This window comes from Chlamydotis macqueenii, chromosome 1 (assembly GCF_036417535.1).
Source record: "Chlamydotis macqueenii isolate bChlMac1 chromosome 1, bChlMac1.mat, whole genome shotgun sequence".
Classification (NCBI taxonomy): domain Eukaryota; kingdom Metazoa; phylum Chordata; class Aves; order Otidiformes; family Otididae; genus Chlamydotis; species Chlamydotis macqueenii.
Window position 1 is genome coordinate 200960810 of NC_141556.1, and position 12849 is coordinate 200973658.

General features: G+C 38.8%; 1 protein-coding gene across 4 annotated transcripts in view; it reads right to left on the minus strand.

The window, feature by feature from the left end:
* The window catches only part of YAP1 (Yes1 associated transcriptional regulator), a 91004-nt gene that overhangs the window by 27089 nt on the left and 51066 nt on the right, over positions 1 to 12849 (minus strand). For all 4 annotated transcript variants that reach the window (XM_086739599.1, XM_086739597.1, XM_086739598.1 and 1 more), the window contains exon 4: positions 8489 to 8602. In XM_086739599.1, the coding sequence (XP_086595725.1) occupies positions 8489 to 8602 (114 nt within the window). The remainder of the gene's footprint in view (positions 1 to 8488; positions 8603 to 12849) is intronic.

Sequence of the window (12849 nt, forward strand, 5' to 3'; positions counted from 1 at the left end):
AGAAATATTCACACACCCCTGAGCTGGACTCTTGGTTAAAACAGGATATATCCAGTGAAAATACTATCTATTACAGAAGTATGCCCAAACTACAGATTGATTACTCTGCATTTATCAATTACTTGTATTCAAGTGAAATTAACCTGTTGATTAAAACAATATTAACAAATTTAAACAGTTCTTTGCTTCCTTTGATAAAGCTGTCACTGTTTTTAAAAGTCTTTCTGTATCCTAAAATGCAGAGGTGTGACAGCTAGACCGGCTGACCATCACTGACTCTATAGCATCCACAGACAGACTCTTAACACACTGGAAACTAAACTGAAGTGAAACACTATGGCAGTTGCTCATGAATCTAACCTTTTTCCCCTGATAGAAGTCAATAGGGCAGATCGTGCCTGACCAATTTGTTGGCCTTTTACGACGGGGGTAACAGCATCGGTGGACAAGGGACGGGCAACGGATATCATCTACCTGGACTTGTGCAAGGCATTTGACACTGTCCCGCACGACATCCTTCTCTCTAAACTAGAGAGACATGGGTTCGATGGATGGACCACTCGGTGGATAAGGAGTTGGCTGGATGGCCGCACTCAGAGAGTGGTGGTCAACGGCTCAATGTCCAAGTGGAGACCGGTCACCAGTGGCGTCCCTCAGGGGTCTGTGTTGGGCCCGGCCCTGTTCAACATCTTTGTCGGCGACATGGACAGTGGGATAGAGTGCACCCTCAGCAAGTTCGCCGATGACACCAAGCTGTGTGGTGCCGTCGACTCGCTGGAAGGGAGGGATGCCATCCAGAGGGACCTGGACAGGCTGGAGAGGTGGGCCCATGCCAACCTCATGAAGTTCAACCAGGCCAAGTGCAAGGTCCTGCATCTGGGTCGTGGCAATCCCAAGCACAAATACAGGCTGGGTGGAGAATAGATCGAGAGCAGCCCTGAGGAGAAAGACCTGGGAGTGTTGGTAGACGAGAGGTTCAACATGAGTGGGCAATGCGCCCTTGCGGCCCAGAAGGCCAACCGCATCCTGGGCTGCATCAAGAGGAGCGTGGCCAGCAGGTCGAGGGAGGTGATTCTCCCCCTCTACTCTGCCATGGTGAGACCCCACCTGGAGTACTGTGTCCAGTTCTGGAGTCCCAAACACAAGAAAGACATGGACCAGTTGGAAAGGGTCCAGAGGAGGGCCACAAAGATGATCAGAGGGCTGGAGCACCTCTCCTATGAGGACAGGCTGAGAGAGTTGGGGCTGTTCAGCCTGGAGAAGAGGAGGCTCTGGGGAGACCTGATAGCGGTCTTCCAATACCTCAAGGGGGCCTACAGGAAAGATGGGGAGAAGCTGTTCAGTAGGGCCTGTTGTGATAGAACAAGGGGTAATGGGTTTAAATTAGAAGGAGGTAGGTTTAGATTCTATATGAGAAAAAAATTTTTTTACAATGAGAGTTGTAGAGCACTGGAACAGGTTGCCCAGAGAGGTGGTGGATGCCCCATCCCTGGAATCGTTCAAGGCCAGGCTGGATGGGGCTCTGAGCAACCTGATCTAGTCAGGGATGTCCCTGCTTCTTGCAGGGGGGTTGGACTAGATGACCGTTGAAGGTCCCTTCCAACTCTAACTGTCCTATGATTCTATGATTCTAATAGCAATATTTAGAAAGCATTTTCACTCAATGTATTCCAGTTTCAGAAGAACTGGAATTTTCTGCCCAGCCAGAAAAGCAAATATAAATGAGATTCAGCAGTAGCATAGCTAGCTATACAAAACTTCTGCTGAGTGCATGCATATAAAACAAAACATGTTCCATTCTCTAGCAAGAAATCAATTTTAATTTTGGAAGTCTAAAAAAAATTTGAAAATATTTTACTTCATTTTTAGATCTTCATACAGAATGGAACTGACAGTGTATTAGAACTACAGAACAACAATGCAAGACACATTGCGTAGGACAGATTATCAGAAGAAACCTCAACTAGTGTCATCTAAGTTTAAACTGTATGTATGAAACACTTAAGACTACAGAACGTGCAGGACTGAACTCATCGAGGCCCCATGCCTGTCCACCGAATATTTGGAAAAAAATGTATTTAATCAAAGCTAGTCCGCATTTTAGACCAAAGTTTAATCAGCAAAGATTCTACTATAAGGGTATTAGTTGCAAACTGTTTCACTGCTTAGTCACCACGTAATACTTCCTGGGTTAATAAGGCCAAAACACAAGGTTCTGTGTAATTTCTTATAAAATAATATGAAAACTTTTTTAAAAGTGCCGGTTTCCTCCAATTTGAGAGGAACACACTCTGTGTATATGCATGTGCACATCTGCATCTTTTTAAAATCTGTCATAAGCTCATTAGAAATGATTAAACAGAAATTACAAAATGCAGTAAAAACTACTGTAATTAAAAAAACCACAAGAATACAAGAAATCGAAATCACGTTTCAATATGATTGAATCCAAGGAGGAAAAAAAGCTGTCACTTCTTTGAATTTTACATTATGTATGATTACAGAGTATGTAATTATTGTGTGTACATTTATACTTAGGTTACAGATAATGAACGATGTGTTCAAAATGATGCTCCTTCAATTTTTAACGTAGTGCGCTCAGGAACAGAGACAAGCAAACCACAGTGTTAGAAGGGTATGACAAAATATGGCCCTATTAAGAGGTCACAGCTATTCTAGCACAACACTGGAAGTATGCATTACTTTTACTGGCCTAAAGACACCATTACCAACAAATCTCCTTTTTCAAACAGGATTAAATTATTTTGAAAACAAAACAAACCCAAACCAGGTATAAAGTCATATAAACCAACTGCCCTGAAAAATCCTTAATAAAAGTGGGGTTTTCTCCCTCTTTTTGATTAGTATACAAACATCCTACAGAAAGTAGGGAACTGCATCCTTACACAATACTTGTGGACAGGTTTAATGAGTTCTTCAGTTAACTTTGTTTAGTAAAGAGGTCTAAATAAATCCTGCTTTCGAATAAAACAGGATTTCACTTTCTGATATGATGATGAACAACTAATACACATTTATAGTCACTACCATAACAGCAGCATCCCCTATTACAAAGGGATGCTTACCAGTGAGATTTCATCTGCCTCTGCAGATTCATGATGAGCTCACTCTGACACAAGCCACTGGTTCACTGAGAACTGATGCTGCTCCATCTGTACACATTCTCTGACACACATACTAAAATACAGAAGTCTTTTCTCCATCCTAAGTGACCTGAAATTGTTCTTCTGGAAAAACAGAGACAGGGAAGTGAAGAATCTAATACCAACAGACCTTAAAGTCAAGTCAAAGCCACTTTCGTTTAGAGAGTATGTAAAGAGGATATGCCATTGAATTTGCAGATCAAAACCAACTGTGGCTAATGCTCTGCTTTTGTGCAAAAACAGAAGGCAGATCTGTAACTTAAAAGACCTGAAATGCCACTATGACCAGATGTAAGGTCTGGGCTTTCGCCAAAGGCAAAAAAAAAGTTTTCCAGCCTAGGGTTCTAGTTCTATCCTGTCCTGGCACAAATCTGCCTCTGGCAAGGCTCCTACAAACTAATTTGAAGAAACACATATTAACCAAAGTGCTATACAGGCAAGGGGTAAGAAAGTAACACTATGGAATACTTTAATTTCCAGTACTTCAAAATTTGCAGATGCTTTGAAGTTTAAGCTTTTAATGGCATTTCAAGTCTGTTGTGTGGTTGGTTGGTTGTATGTTTTAAGTGGAAATGATAAATACCTGTTTCAGTGAAACCTACAGGTGCATTTTACTTCAATATTTCTGAACAAGCTCTTTTCACTGTTTCAAAAGGTATAACGTTCTTACCTCACAAAAAAAAGGAAGCAGAAAATCCTGATGTGCATTCCCTATACTCCTACTGTTATTATCGCTTTTATTCCTTTTCCTACTTGTGTAGTTCAAGCAACTACGGTACACAGAGTCCCTGTGGCACTTTCCATAATGATATTAAACACTGTCTTGCCTTGCCCTCCCCCTCATCCAGAATTCATATAGAACTTCAAAAAATATTAACAGAATCTCTAAGTGGGAGTGATAAAAATAAAGTAATAATTGTAAGTATTAAAATTGTAAGTAATAAAAATAAAATAATAATGGCAATAATTTCAATCTAGGGTCACATCTTTTGCTTCATACTCCATATGGCAACTCCAACATTTGAAAGACCAGAAGGAAAGACACTGCACCTCTGGATCACTGATATGATCACTAGTAACAAACCTATAAAACTGAAGTCTGTAATAAAATAACAAGAAAATTGAAACAGTATCTTGTTTTACTCCAATTCCTGTAAATAGACTTGCCTGACTGGTCTAATGGGAGTACTACTTATATCAAGTCAACAGAGACACAGAAATCAACTGCCAGTTTCTGGTATTTTGCCATTTTATGTTCACTTCTTGTTTTAACCATTGTCTCATCTTCAAATTAAGTATCCTCAAAAGGCAAATTATTTTAAGTTGCATTTCAAAAACAAGTCCCATTATCAGCAAACTTAAATAACAGTTAAAATCCTTTAATCGTTATTTGATACAAAAGCCAATTCTTGGAAACTTGTAGCAATAAAGATGAATGATTACAAACTTCAACTGGTTCTAGGAAATTTGATTTGATAGAAAAAGCAGGTGTCCTTCTACTTCACCAACTCCAGCCACTCAGAATGCATAGCTAACCTGCTTCCTACCCAGATGTTCTTTGACTACCAAGAAAACATTAACTTATCTGCAAGGATTAAGAAAAACAGCAGGATCTGTGAAGAATGACCAATGGACAACAGCAGAAGCCAGTAAGAGACAAAACAGGGCATAACACAAGCTCAACCTGAAGGTCCAATTACCTTACAGAAATAATCTTCTAACCAAAAAAAGAAAAGGTCATTTGAAGCTCCTTACTAACGAGGCTTGCAAAGGCGCTCAGAAGGTAAGATACCATGTTTGTACCAGATGCTCCACCAGACAAGAATTCTGCTGACATAGGCCTAAGACAACCCCCACCCCATCCCCATTCCTTTGATCCCATGTCATCTTTTATGATTGCCTGTGCTTGGCATGAGAAGACCCTCCTCTCACACTTAGTTCTTTCTTAGATTTTTAAAGTTTGTGAATTCTCCTAATGCAAAACTGTTTTAAAGTCAAACACGTAGACTTGAAGGATCAACATCTGAGTCACAACAAGACTTCACTGCTGTTTAAGTGGTGTAGCTGAAGACCTCAAGCCCACTTCAAAGATGTTAGATCCAAGTCTTGGAACAAAGTTCTTGTCTTCAACTTGGAGCACTCAAGTTTTAGACCCAGCCTACTCCACAGCAGGGTATTCTGACAGACTTTTATCCGATGCATTAATCTTAAACGCCTGTTCCAAGAAAGAATCCATATTAACTGCATCCTTTTATTTCTGTTTAAAAGCATGAATGCAATACCCAAATTCCCCTTACCAAGTAAGTCAGTAGGTGTGTCCGCCTGAAAGAATTTCTTCAAACAGATCCTTCTTCCTCTCTTTTCTAGCCACACTAATGGAAAATTACCAGCACTACTTAAGAAAAAAAAAAAAAACAAAAAAAAAAACCCCCAAAAAAACCCCAAAAAACCCCCCACACCCAGAGGTATATGCACACCTACTAGAGAAAATAAAGATGAATGCAAAGCTTCCATCTGATGAGGAACATACAGAGACATAAGGGCTATCTCCCTGGAAGCTGGGAATTCAGAAGCAATAAGGGCAAGGACTCTTCAAACCTGCTGTTTCTGAATATGGGAACAGAAGAGTATGTTTGCACATACCATTCAACAGCTTTATTGTTTTCAATGGTTCTTCAGATTGGTTAAAGTGGCAGGATCAAGGAAGAACTTAATTTCTCCTTCATTTTCAATCAACATTAGTATCACTGTAATAATCAAAAGCTTCAACAATACAAAGATGAATTCAGCTAGGATTGCTCCTGAAAGTGTTACTAGACAAAAAAACAGTGAAAACCAAGACTTCATATTAAAACACAGTGATAGAAAAGAGTATGTTGATCCTCAGGGGGGGAAAAACCCAATAGGATTTTCAACCTACATCAAGGACAGAAAGGTAAACTTCTGAGTCATTCACATTCTATTTAATTTAGGGCCACAGCACATATTTGTTGAGGATCTTCAAATGATAAATAAATGCAAGGCTCAGTAAGTTAGCTCTGTCAAACAGATTTTTTCTTCTTTACTGGAGAGTCTTAAGGAGGTCAGAAGTGAGAAAGCAACAGGAATCCTATTTTGTATTTTCTTGGCTCAAATGACACAAACGTAAACCACAATACAATGTGTACAACTTAAGATTTCAAGGAAAACTCCTTCAAGCTCAACAGCAGCTAGCAGCTTGTCTCTATTTGCCATCACTCTAGATCAGAAGAGCCCATATGCTCTTTTTTTTTTCCTTTCCTGCCCCTTTCAGTTACACTTGAGCTCTTTGACTGAAAAGGTCTGGAACAGATTAAAAGTCCGACCACAAAATAAAGAGTCTTGGCATGTACTCAAGCCTGTCTGGGATACACATATGCAGTGGGCCCAAAAAGGGAAGCTATGCAGCAAGAAACCCTTGTGCAGTCTTTTGGACATTTCTATCTTCTTTCAGTTTAACTATACAGCATTAACATTTGATGGAACTTCAGTATCCACAAGGCAGGTAGCTTTTACCCTTACAGTTAGTTCCTGCTGCTTACAGGAGTACAAAATAGTTCTGAGAAAAAGATCCATCTCACTCACAAGCTCTGTCAATTACAGTCTTTTCCACACTCCTTTTTAATTCCAGCTCATCACTGGAAACTATAAAGTAATATTAAAAAAAACCAAAACAAAACAAAAACAAAAACAAGAAAAAGAAAAATACACAGCCTGTAAGATTACTTAAGTAAATATAATTGACCTGCCTCTTTTAACTGCAAAAAGCAACACTGATTTTCAAAATGCCTGCTTCCTTTTCAGCCTTATTCACATGTTAAGTAATTGTGAAGTTGCGAATTACCCACACACTCCTTTTGCAACACGGCAAACAGGTCTGCAGCTCTGGCTGGTGTTAAAGCCAGCATGGACATTTGCCAAAGCTGACAGCCTTCAATACACACCCCACTTTTGGGCTCAAGTTGCACAGTGGTTCAACCTGTCTACAAACTGGTGAGCAGTTTATAAACAAAGTGTGACAACCTGGTGTTCTCCATAAGAGCAAACGGATGTTTAAAGTAAGCACTCAAGCCTACAAAACAAAAACGCTGAAATTCCTAACAGCCGTTTCAGAAAAACAAAACAGAACAGTGACTGTTGAGTTTTGCAGCTCTGTGTTTATATGGCATTCATGGAGTTAATGCCTCTCCCAAAAGGGGCCCACAGTTGTTGTTAGGTCAACCCCTGTAAAGCTTCAAAGGCTTTGTATCCCCTCAGCCTGACCTACTCAGTGATCTGCACACTGTTTTCATTTAGTTGCACTGAGTCCAAAACTAAAGCCTGAAAACCACAGCGATCTTTTTTTTTTTTTTTTTTTTTTTTACCCCTACTGTTTTTTCCATGGCTCTGGAAAAATAACTGAAATCCAAAGGAGCTGAAAATAGTACAATATTGGGAAAACAAGTCAAGGGCAAATTAATACAGCTCATAAAGCTTACACTCACAGGTCATGGCTTTTTACAAAAATTCAACTTGTATTACCGCCTTAAATACATCAGAACAATCACTTGGACAATCTAAGAAACTAGTTTGGAGTCTCTTAATATTATATACTACTGCTATTCATAGTCATCAGTGTCAGTATTTTATTGGAATGTCTGCAGTTCTGCTTTTCAGATCAAAAACATTACAAAACATGAGGTATCAGTTCTATTTTGTTAAATTTTTACATCTTTGCCTCGTGATTTAAGTTACTATTTCTATTTCTAATATTACATAGTCTTTACTCCACAAAAATATTATTAAAATGGAAAGAATAAAACTAATCGTTTCTCTCCATATCATTTAAAACAAAGTTTTATCACGATCATCACTGTGACAAGCTGGAATATGTTTCAGGTGTATTTAAACAGCATAAATTATTATTTGACAATGTCCTCTTTAGGATAGCACAAAGGAAAGTAAATTTTTGTTTGGAAATTAAAAGATTCTTCTGTGGTAAAGTTTTGCAGTTTTAAAGGGAAGAGTGAGCTTGGCTGAAACTGTCTTTAGTTTTCTGAGTGCCATCAATTTTGGGAACTGTATGGATCACATGGCAATATCCCAACCCCTAGCATTAGAAACTTTTGTGACATACACTTCTACAGGATATATGCTAATACTTTTTACGTTGTTTTTTTCTCAAATAATGACTTAAATAAGGTCTCAATAATTAAAATAAAAATGTATTTTAATTGTACTATTAAAAGTTTTCAAAATATGCCTGCAAAATTAAAGCTGAGTAAACTGAAGTGAATCAAGAATTCTGAAGCGAGATGAACTTTTACCAAAGCGTGGGTCAAGCCTTGGGTCTAGCCAAGATGTAGTCTTGTTCTTATGGTTTATGTAGTAAATTTCTCCATCCTGGGTCATAGCTTGTTCCCATCCATCGGGGAGTGGGCCTGCAATATAGAAGGAAGGAGTTGATGGTGGGCTCTTGTTTGCTCCAGCTGAAATTGATCTAAAAGAAGTTCCAACATTTTACATATATAACAGTACATGAAACAGAAGAGTTTCAAGCTTATGTCTAACATTTCTGGCATAGGGGCAAAGAAGTGGTGGGTGGGAAATCAAAGAACAGAAAGCACTTCTATCCTTTAGATTTAGGATTTTGGCCTTTACTTATAACTTGCTTGCATTCTTTCATATGCTTTTGACACCTCCTTTTGCTACAGCATACAGTACAAAACCAGCAATAAGTCAAGCCTGCCAAAATGAAACCAGCATGAGCACCAGGAAAAAGAATAAGCTTAGAGGTATTCCACCTTTCATGGGTAAGTGCATCTAGTGATTAAGGCCAAGCAGCAGCAACAAGGTAACACCTACAAGATCCTGAAATATTCCTCTATCTTTCACAAACAATTTAAAAAGTGAAAAAACCCATGTTCCCTTTACCTCATAGCATAATTTTCTGTGAAAGCATTCAAGGCTTAAGCAAGCAAAAACACAGACTTCAAGCACAGGAGGCAAAAAAGCAACGACAACAAAAAAAGAAAACAGTAAGAGCAGACATAGAGACACAGCGCTACGAACAGCAGTGCTAGGCCCCTACAAGCAGGGAGGCACAAGCAAGGAAACCTACATTCAGGAAAGGGCAAAAGGAAGGTAGGTGATGGTGTTCTGTAGTCTAGAGCTGATGTCTGAGCATAGAATCTTGAGGGGTGTTTCCCTTGTGTTCCAAACAGTGGCTTTCCAGAAAATCACCCTTCATTGCTCTACATTTCATAAACCACTAATTCCCATCTCCTCCATATAATCATGTATGTTCACCTGTATTTTGCTTACACTGAAAATTATTTTTAAAGTTACATTCATCTTATCTCATCTTGCAGGTGCTTTACAAATCCATAGTTTTGAATTCTTATAGTCAAGTAGATATGGACTTTAAAAAAATATCTAAATTAGACACAGGAAGAGCTTGCCTATTTTTCTTTAGATTGAAGTATAACCTTAAGATGATATGGCAAAAGATCCACCACAAACGTTAAGAATGTAAAAGAAATTAGAACAAGACCTGCTGCAGGAAGCTGTCATATTTCAACCTCTTCTTCCACTCTTCCTCAGCGTAATGTAGTAATACATTAGAAAAAGCCATCTGGCTGTTAGACTTGGACTAACAGACCGTTCTGCATAAGGTAAGACACATTAAGTACACGCAAACATCATCATTTCATACATGAGATTCAGATACACACACAGAAATGCATGTGTATCTGATAAATACCTTAAGTACCTACTATATCCATGTTCAAACTACATTAGCTCTTTGCCTGTCATTTTGTCCTAAAGTCATGCTCCTCTTGAAGAATTCATTGGCCAAAGCTGGGTTGGAGGGTAGGATAAATTTGTTTGCTTAATCTCAAAAGATGTTCTTAAAAAATGTCAAAAAGAGTAAAATAATCATTCAATTGCATTCCAGTAATATCCCAAGGCATAACCAGGACAAGAATTTCTTGCTGTGATCTTTGAAGATCCCCTGCAAACTGTATTTCTAATTTAAACTCTCTCATTTTGGCCCAGAAAACCGTGCCTCTGTAGCAACCTCATTACTCCACCATTAGAGCTACAGGTTTTCAAGTGAGGAAAAACAGTGATCTAACCATTGGACATTTCCTTCCCATCCTTAACACTAACAAGCTTTAAATGCTGCATACAGGTAACAAGAGTACCTCCGCTTTTATCAGAGCCTAGTGAACAGAACAGGCAAGAAAGAGTGACAACACTGCAAAACATTCATAAATTCTAACGTATTCACGGTACAACAGGACTTTGATACAGAATTAAAAGCTCAAGTGCCAAGAACCCTGTACTTTGTTATCATACCTGAAGACCAGCCAGCTAAGCATTGAGAAGCTATTTTATAAAACTGGGGCACAGGAACACAGTGACATGTCCCACATCATCCAAGTGTAGAAGAACCAAAAATGTTCCTTGACTGCCAAGCCAGCACCCTAGCCATGTGGGCAGACCTTCACTACATCCTCCTCAGAGTGCTTCTAAGCCACGGATCCCTCAGAGCTGAAACTCAGCAAGAAATTATCTTTTGAACTGCAAAGCCCCAAAACCCACTAGCCTTGGGGTGTCAGTCCTGCTGAACACCAAGTGAAGCGCATACTGGTCCAGCATGTTCCTTTGTAGTAAATAAGAACAAAATGCCTTTGAAGCAGGATGCCAGGAACTGATCAGTCCACCTACCTGGTGGAAGAATACTGCTTATTAGATTCAGTGATCTGATGAGTACTAGCTTACTGGAGACAAACCTGGGCAACGTTCTCTTTCCAAATAAGACGCAGAGCTGTGGACAGGATAGGAAGGGTCTATCTGCTCACCTGGCTGAAGTGCCATCAATGGCTGCAGAAACAGAACTTTTCTCTCTAAAAACTTTTCGCATTAATCAAGACGTTGCTTTCTTCCTTGGCCAGTAAACTGCTCTTGTGTTTCTGCTGTCATCCCTACATGTTGAAATGTTAGTTCAAAAATTGATTAATACTACTTTCTGTAATTCTTATTTGGTTTTGTGAGCAGTTGTGAAACCAGAAGACTGTCAAGTCTGATTTTGTAACTGGCTCTCTGACAAACTTCGTATTAGATGCAAGTAATGGAGGAAAAATGGAAAACCATGGTGAAAAAGAGCAGACGCATTCACTCAGAGCATCTAGGAAAATTTCTGTGCAATTAAACGTCCTTCTTCCCACAAAAGGCTCAACAGGAACACAATTCCCAGCATTAAATGACTTAAGTTATATAAGCTCCGTATTACTGTGCTTCAGACCTTCTCACTAAAATTTCTGTAGTTACTGTAGCCTGTGTTGTACAAAACCAGTCACACTGGGTCTAACCAAAAGTCCATTTTGCACAGGCACCTAGTTTGGAGTGATGGACAGATCTTACTGCTGAAAGCAGTCCGTTTAGTGACTGTCACACTCCGTAAAGCACTGAATACACATACAGACCCAAAAAGTATAGTTGCTACGAACAGTCACTTGATCTTCAAGTACCTCAAGTGATTTCTTGAGCCAGATTCTTGTCTACTTACTAGGTGCCAAAGGATCTCTCTTTCAAGTACTTTTCCAGTCTCCCCTTGGACCTTCGTAAACATTTAGCACCAACAATATCCCTGTGGCACGGTGTCCTACTAGTTCTGTTTGGTGCCTTCTAAGTCAATTGAATACAATCACAACCATAAGTTCACAATTCTATGAAATTATTTGCACAGGGAGAGACAACCCTTCTAGGGAACTCATCACTTACTGTGGTACTTTTTAAGAGAAGGTTATCAAAAATTTATTCCAGTTTCCAAATGTAAGCCATCCTTACAGAACCACTGATAAGGCATACCTTTCTAAGTAAATATTTACATAATGCTGTACATTAACATAAACACATTTAATTTTAAAAGTCTGGGTGCACGTCTCCATTTTTGTGAGTTTTTACTTTCTCACTATACCATTGTTGCCATGAAATGCAGAGTCTTGAACACAAAGCAGAACTCACTGCTGGCAGACAGAAAGCAACAGAAAGAGTGACAAAAGAAAAAAAAAATTAGTACAGATTCAAACTATGCCATGAAACAAAGTAAATCTTGTAATCCTCTACAGTGTCATTTATTTAATTGTAAAATAAATGTAAATATAGCTTTATTTTATCACAAGGTTAACACAAATTAGATATTAAAAGAATATGCATGGACAACCTAGGAACTGGAACATTTATGTTCAACAGCAGTAATAATCTTCACTTAATACAAATGCTGATCTCCAAGAACCTTCCTAATCTTTCTCCGTGAAAGAGTAAACTTTTCACTGTGATTCCAAAGCTTTTTAAAATTATATCATTGTCTACAGAATTTATCTAAAGTTCACCTTTACCCTGTTCAATCAGTAAAATTCACAAAAGACACTATTAAAAAAGGGACATTATTTGCAGATGAAGAAAAAAATAAACCAAACACTACTGCCATGCAGATACTTAGAAACTTGAGTTTCACAAGTGCTATGTAGTGTTGATTGTATATAAAGTAGATTTTGCAGTATGACTGGTTACATAGAAGAGAAATCTGGAATTGAAGTGAGCAAGAATAACAGAAGAGTTAGAACTTGTTTTAGTTACTAGTGTATTCCTCCCCACCCTCCTGCCCCATCAAGGGGAA